The sequence below is a fragment of the Nothoprocta perdicaria genome, unplaced genomic scaffold (assembly GCF_003342845.1).
Source record: "Nothoprocta perdicaria isolate Ctin4 unplaced genomic scaffold, notPer1 scaffold_103, whole genome shotgun sequence".
In the NCBI taxonomy this organism is placed as follows: Eukaryota; Metazoa; Chordata; class Aves; order Tinamiformes; family Tinamidae; genus Nothoprocta; species Nothoprocta perdicaria.
The window spans coordinates 2720785-2727659 of NW_020454128.1; the positions used below are offsets into that span (position 1 = coordinate 2720785).

Sequence of the window (6875 nt, forward strand, 5' to 3'; positions counted from 1 at the left end):
CGCAGCGCCTTCGCCCGCTGGGGCGCCCTGGTGGCGCGACACCCCGCGGTCGTGCTGCTGGTGGCCGCGGTGGCGACGGGCGCGCTGGCCGCGGGCATGGCCGTGCAGCGCCTCGTCACCGACCCCGTGGAGCTGTGGTCGGCGCCCGAGAGCCGCGCGCGCCAGGAGAAGGCCTTCCACGACGAGCACTTCGGGCCCTTCATGCGCACCAACCAGGTGATCGTGCGGGCGCCGGGGCGGCCCGYGGCCGCCTACGACTCGGTGGTGCTGGGCGCCAAGAACTTCAGCGGGCTGCTGGAGCCGCCGGTGCTGCGGGCGCTGCTGGCGCTGCAGGAGCGCCTGGGCGCCGCCGCCGCCACCGTGGCCGGGCGCACGGTGACGCTCAGCGACGTCTGCTACGCGCCGCTCAACCCCACCAACGCCAGCCTGGCCGACTGCTGCGTCAACAGCGTCACCCAGTACTTCCAGAACAACGGCAGCCGCCTGGCCATGACGGCCACGCAGACCGTGGGCAAGCGCACGGGCACCGTGGACTGGCGCGACCACCTCATCTACTGCGTCAAGTGGGTGCACGGCGGGCGCGGCGGGACGGGGCAGCACGCCGGGGGTCGAGGTGGGGCGTTTGTGTGGGGCAGGGAGCTGGGCATGGCCCATAGGATGCCAAGGTGTGGGTGCAAGGAGGGACCTGCACAGAACAGGGTGCCTGGCGKGGTGGGTGCCAAGGTGGCCAAGACAAGGTGTCTGCATGGGGCACTGTTCTGGGCACGGCGCRTGCCCGTGGGGCAGCAGGCCGTGGGGCTAGGGGTGGCCAAGCAGGGCTCATAGCGCATGGCGTGGGGCGCGGGACCCATTGCCCCCGTGACGGGTCCCTGTGCCCGCCAGCTCGCCGCTCTCCTTCAAGGACATCACGGCGCTGGAGCTGAGCTGCATGGCCGAGTACGGCGGGCCCGTCTTCCCCTACCTGGCCTTCGGCGGCTACCCGGGTGAGCGGGCGCGCGGCGCAGCCACGGCCATGGTGCCACGGGCGCCGCGGGCACCGCTGCCGCCGCAGCCACGTCCCTCGCTGCTCTGGGTGCCGCGGGAACCGCTGCTGTCGGTGCCCCGTGAATCACTGCYGCTTGTCACGAGTGTCATTGGCACGGGTGCCGGGTGCATCACCAGTGTGGGGCGTGGGTGCGTCAGTCGTGGGKGTTGGGTGCATCACCAGCAAGGGGTGTGGGTGCACCAACGTCATGGGTGCTGGGTGCATCACCAGCATGGCTGTGGGTGCGTCGGCGTTGTGGGTGTTGGGTGCAACAGTGCCGTAGGTGCCGTGGGTGCTGGGTGAATCAATGCCATGCGTATTGGTACATCAATGCCATGGGTATTGAGTACATCAATGCCATGGGTATTGGGTACATCAATGCCATGAGTGTTGGGTACATCAATGCCATGCGTATTGGTACATCAATGCCATGAGTGTTGGGTACATCAGTGCCACGGGTGCTGTGCATCAATGCCATGGGTACTGGGTGCATCAAAGCCATGGGTGCTGGGTGCATCAATGCCATGGGCACTGGGTGCATCAATGCCATGGGTACTGGGTACATCAATGCCATGGGTGCTGGGTGCATGGCTGCCACGGGTCCACGATGGCCATGGTGCCGCGCGGGCACCGACGGCGTTGCCCGCAGACTCCGAGTACACGGAGGCCGAGGCGCTCATCATCACCTACTCGCTCAACAACTTCCCGCGCGACGACCCGCGCTACGAGTGGGTGCTGGCCTGGGAGGAGCAGTTCCTGGCCATCGTGCGCGACTTCCAGCGCACCCAGGGCGCCAACCTCTCCGTGGTCTTCATGGCCGAGGTAGGCGGGCGCCGGGGCGGGCAGGGTGCCGGCGGGCCGCCCACGGGTGCTCACGCGGCCCGGCGCCCGCAGCGCTCGCTGGAGGACGAGATCAACCGCACCACGAACGAGGACCTGCCCATCTTCACCATCAGCTACGTCGTCGTCTTCGCCTACGTGGCGCTGGCGCTGGGCGAGTACACGGCGTGGCGCCGCGTGCTGGTACGGCGGGCGCGGCGGCGGCGGGGAGCACCCCGGGGTGCAGCCGGCGGCGRCTGAGCAGCTGCTGCCCGCAGGTGGAGTCCAAGGTGACGCTGGCGCTGGGCGGCATCGCCGTGGTGCTGGGCGCCGTCTTCGCCTCCATGGGCTGCCTGGCCTTCATGGGGCTGCCCTCGTCCCTCATCATCCTCGAGGTGGTGCCCTTCCTCGTGCTGGCCGTGGGCGCCGACAACATCTTCATCTTCGTGCAGGAGTATCAGGTGGGCACGGGTGTCCCCGTGGGGCGCGGGAGGGACGTGGAYGGGGCTGGGCACGGGGAGCCCCATGGGGACATGGGCCGTTGGGCATCGGGTGCCGGCCTCAGCGCCCCCGGTGTCCCAGCAGCAGTCGGTGCGGGCGCCGGGCGAGACGCGGGACCAGCACATCGGGCGGGTGCTGGCCGAGGTGGCACCCAGCATGTTGCTGTGCAGCTTCTCCGAGGTCATCTGCTTCCTGCTGGGTGAGCCCGCGCGGGGACACGGCGGGCACGGGGACACGGCGGGCACAGTGTGGGCCATGGGCATGGGGACACGGCAGGCATGGGGACACAGTGGGCACAGTGTGTGCCACGGGCATGGGGACACAGCAGGCATGGGGACACGGCGGGCACGGGGACACGATGGGCATGGGGACACGATGGGCATGGCACGTGCTGGGGACACGGGGACGGGGCGGGCGCAGTGCGATGGCCATGGGGACGCCGGAGCAGCGGGCGCTCACGGCGCGGTGCCCGCAGGCTCCCTCTCCTCCATGCCCGCCGTCCGCACCTTCGCCCTCACCTCCGCCCTCGCCATCGCCTTCGACTTTCTCCTCCAGATTTCGGGCTTTGTGGCCCTGCTGGCACTTGATGCCCGCCGAGAGGAGGTACCTGCGCCCATGGGGCAGGGGCAGTGGCCATGCGGGTATACTGGGGCGACCACAAGATGCCATGGGGCAGTGGAGGGTGCCCAGGGTGGCCATAGGCTACTGTGGGGCAAGAGAGTGCCCAGGGCTATCCTAGAGTTTGTGTGGGTGCCGTGGGGCAGGAGGGTGCCCATAGGGTGCCATGGGGCATGCAGGTGCCCAGGGCTGTCCCAGGGTGGGTACTGGGCGCTGCAGGGCTTGAAGGTGCCCTTGGTGGCCATAAGGTGCCATGGGACAGGGCAGGTTGGCCAAAAGTGGCCATGGGGTCAGGGAGGGCGCCAGGGTGCCCATAGGGTGCCATGGGGCATGCAGGTGCCCAGGGCTGTCCCAGGGTGGGTACTGGGCACTGCAGGGCTGGAAGGTGCCCTTGGTGGCCATAAGGTGCCATGGGACAGGGCAGGTTGGCCAAAAGTGGCCATGGGGTCAGGGAGGCACCAGGGTGCCCATAGGGTGCCATGGGGCATGCGGGTGCCCAGGGCTGTCCCAGGGTGGGTACTGGGCACTGCAGGGCTGGAAGGTGCCCTTGGTGGCCATAAGGTGCCATGGGACAGGGCAGGTTGGCCAAAAGTGGCCATGGGGTCAGGGAGGGCGCCAGGGTGCCCATAGGGTGCCATGGGGCATGCGGGTGCCCTGGGCGCCGTGGGGCGCGTGGGGCAGGCGGGTGCCCCCCGGCAGCCGTGCCCACGCGCCCGCCGTGCCCTAGGCCGCCCGCTACGACTTGTGCTGCTGCTGGGGGCCGGAGAAGGGGGCGCCGGGGGGCCGGGGCGCCGGGCTGCTGCGCCCGCTCATGCAGCGCTACTACGTGCCCCTGCTGCTGCACCGCGTCACCCGGCCCCTCGTGGTGAGCGCGGCGCCCGCGCGCACGGGCACGGGCACGGGCACGGGCAMGGGAGGGCTCGCGAGGCGCCCGGGGCTGCAGGGTCTAAGGGGGCTCCTGGGGGTGCAGGGGGATTGGGCTGGGGGGGGATAGGGAGGTCCTAAGGGCCTGGGGGGCACATGGGGGGCTCATGGAGGGGCTCATGGGGCACTGTGGTGGCCGAGGTGGCACCTGGGGGACATGCGGGTCCTRGGGACTTAGAGGGGATATCAGGGTCTTGAAGAGGGTCCTTGGGTGACATGGGAGGTCCTGGGGGGCACCTGGACCCCACAGGTCTGGGGCGCAGTGGGTCCCGGGGCACCCTGCGGTGCGTGGAGCCCAAACGGGGCCTTAGGGGCAGTTTGTGGGGACATCTGGGTGCCGAGGGGGCACCGGGGGCTCTCCCGGCACCCGGGTGGCACCGGGGGGGTCACACGGGCTGTCCCCCCTGCCAGATGCTGCTCTTCTTCTTCCTGTCCTGCGCCGGGCTCTACCTCCTCCTGCAGGTGCCCGTGGGGCTGGACCAGGAGCTGGCGCTGCCCAAGGTGGGTGCCAGGGAGCCGGCCGCGGGCGGCGGGACCGGGGCGCTCCACRCGCAGCCGCCGCCGCCATCCCGCAGGATTCCTACCTGCTGGAATACTTCGCCGCCCTCAACGAGTACCTGTCCGTGGGGGTGCCCACCTACTTCGTCACCACGGGCGGCTACAACTTCTCCTCGGCCAACGGCACCAACGCCATCTGCTCGAGCGCGGGCTGCGACGCCGACTCGCTCACGCAGAAGATCCAATACGCCACGCGCTTCGCCAACGTGTGCGTGCCAATGCGGGGGGCGGCGGCGGCCGGTGCCCGGTGCCCGGCGCCCACCGCGGCTCCCCGCGCAGGTCCTACCTGGCCATCCCGGCCACCTCCTGGCTGGACGACTTCCTGGACTGGCTCAACCCCGCCGGGCGCTGCTGCCGCGTGCACCAGTTCGGGCCGCACAAGGGCGAGTTCTGCCCGGCCACCAGCGGTGGGTGACGCGGCGCGGGGGCCGCGGGGGCGGCGCGGGCACCCCTGGGTGCTGCTGAGCGCCCGGTGCCGCCCGCAGACGCCCTCAGCTGCCTCCTGGGCCAGTGCCTGGAGTCGGCGCGGCGGCCCACGGAGGAGGAGTTCGAGCGCTTCCTGCCCTGGTTCCTGTACGACGCGCCCACGCTGCAGTGCCCCAAGGGGTGCGTGGCACGCGGCGGGGCTCACGGGCTTGTGGCACACGCGGGGACAGGGCATGTGGCACAGGGTGCGGGGCACGGGCGGGCCCARGTGCCGGCGAGCGGAGCCCATGGGCACACGCACCTGTATTTGGGGCACRAGCACCTGGGCGCACACACACACGCACGTGGGCAAAGCCCACGGTGCCAGCTAATGGGTATGGGTACATTGGGCTCATGCACATGGGCACAGRTATGTGGGGCACACGCGCATTGGTCCGTGCACGTGGCACAGGGAATTGGGCACAGCTGCCTGGGCACCTGCACGCGAGGAGCGCCCATGGGCACATTCATCTGGGCACAATTATTTGGGGCACACGGGCATGGGCGTTTCAGACACACGGACGCAGCTGTGGGCCCCTGCACATGGGTGTATGCACGGGTACGTTGGGCACACGCACATTGGCACAGCTATTCAAGCACTTGCGCATGGGCACATGCACATTGGCACCAATATTTGTGCCCCTGCACATGGGTGCATGCACGCTGGCACCGATGTGTTGGGCACACGCACATGGGCACTGCTATTTGGGCATATGCCCATGGGCACAGCTCCTCGGGCAGGTCCTTAGGCAGGTGGGCACTGCTGTTTGGGCAGGTGGGCACAGCTCCTTGGGCACAGCTCTTTGGGCACAGCTATTTGGGCACCACGGTTTGGGTAGGTGGGCACTGCTATTTGGGCACAACTCCTTGGCCAGGGGGGCACCACTCTTTGGCCACAGCTCCTTGGGCAGCTCCTCGGGCAGATAGGCACCACTATTTGCACAGGTGGGCACTGCTATTTAGGCACAGCTATTTGGGCACTGCTATTTGCACACAGCTATGTGGGTACAGCTATTTGGGCACATGCCCATGGGCACAGCTCCTTGGGCAGCTCCTCGGGCAGATAGGCACCACTATTTGGGCAGGTGGGCACAGCTCCTTGGGCAGGTGGGCACTGCTATTTGGGCACAGCTCCTTGGGCAGGTGGGCACCGCTATTTGGGCAGGTGGGCACAGCTCCCTGGGCACTGCTATTTGGGCACAGCTCCTTGGGCAGGTGGGCACCGCTATTTGGGCAGGTGGGCACAGCTCCTCAGGCAGGTGGGCACTGCTATTTGGGCACAACTCCTTGGGCAGGTGGGCACCACTATTTGGGCAGGTGGGCACAGCTCCTTGGGCAGGTGGGCACTGCTATTTGGGCAGGTGGGCACAGCTCCATGGGCACCGCTATTTGGGCACAGCTCCTCGGGCAGGTGGGCACCACTCTTTGGGCACACACACACACACACACGGGCACCATCACTCGGGCGCCTGCCCCGTGGGGTGCCCACCCTCCCGCGCTCCCCGCAGTGGCCTGGGCGCCTACGACACGGCGGTGAAGATGGACCCCAACGGCACCATCGTGGGTGAGTGCGCGGGGGCGGCGGGCCGGGCGGCCGCGGTGCCCCCTGACCCGCCGCCGTGCCCGCAGCATCGCGCTTCATGGCGTACCAGCGCCCGCTGCGCTCCTCGCAGCAGTACACGGCGGCGCTGCGCGCGGCGCGCGCCCTGGCCGACAACATCACGGCCACCCTGCGCCGCGTGCCCGGCACCGACCCGGCCTTCCGCGTCTTCCCCTACACGTAAGCGGCGCCGGGCGGCGGGCACGGGGTGCCCGGCTGCGCTCGAGACCGGCTGCCCGGGCTGGGGTCCCCTTTGGTGCCTGCTCTGGGAGCCTGGGTCCCTGTGGGTGCCAGGTTTGGGGGTCCTGAGTCCCCATGGGTGTGCAGTTAGGGGGCCTGGGTCCCCATGGGTGCCAGGTTTGGGGG

At 69.3% G+C, this 6875-nt stretch overlaps 1 protein-coding gene across 1 annotated transcript in view; it reads left to right on the forward strand.

Annotated features, from left to right (window-relative positions):
* Positions 1 to 6875, forward strand: part of NPC1L1 (NPC1 like intracellular cholesterol transporter 1) — a 12101-nt gene that overhangs the window by 1185 nt on the left and 4041 nt on the right. Inside the window, exons 3-16 of the mRNA XM_026042714.1 lie at positions 6 to 563; positions 883 to 983; positions 1674 to 1846; positions 1919 to 2047; positions 2122 to 2304; positions 2429 to 2543; positions 2820 to 2947; positions 3690 to 3827; positions 4298 to 4387; positions 4462 to 4652; positions 4724 to 4851; positions 4930 to 5050; positions 6418 to 6473; positions 6539 to 6689. Of these exons, the coding sequence (XP_025898499.1) occupies positions 6 to 563; positions 883 to 983; positions 1674 to 1846; positions 1919 to 2047; positions 2122 to 2304; positions 2429 to 2543; positions 2820 to 2947; positions 3690 to 3827; positions 4298 to 4387; positions 4462 to 4652; positions 4724 to 4851; positions 4930 to 5050; positions 6418 to 6473; positions 6539 to 6689 (2262 nt within the window). The remainder of the gene's footprint in view (positions 1 to 5; positions 564 to 882; positions 984 to 1673; positions 1847 to 1918; positions 2048 to 2121; positions 2305 to 2428; positions 2544 to 2819; positions 2948 to 3689; positions 3828 to 4297; positions 4388 to 4461; positions 4653 to 4723; positions 4852 to 4929; positions 5051 to 6417; positions 6474 to 6538; positions 6690 to 6875) is intronic.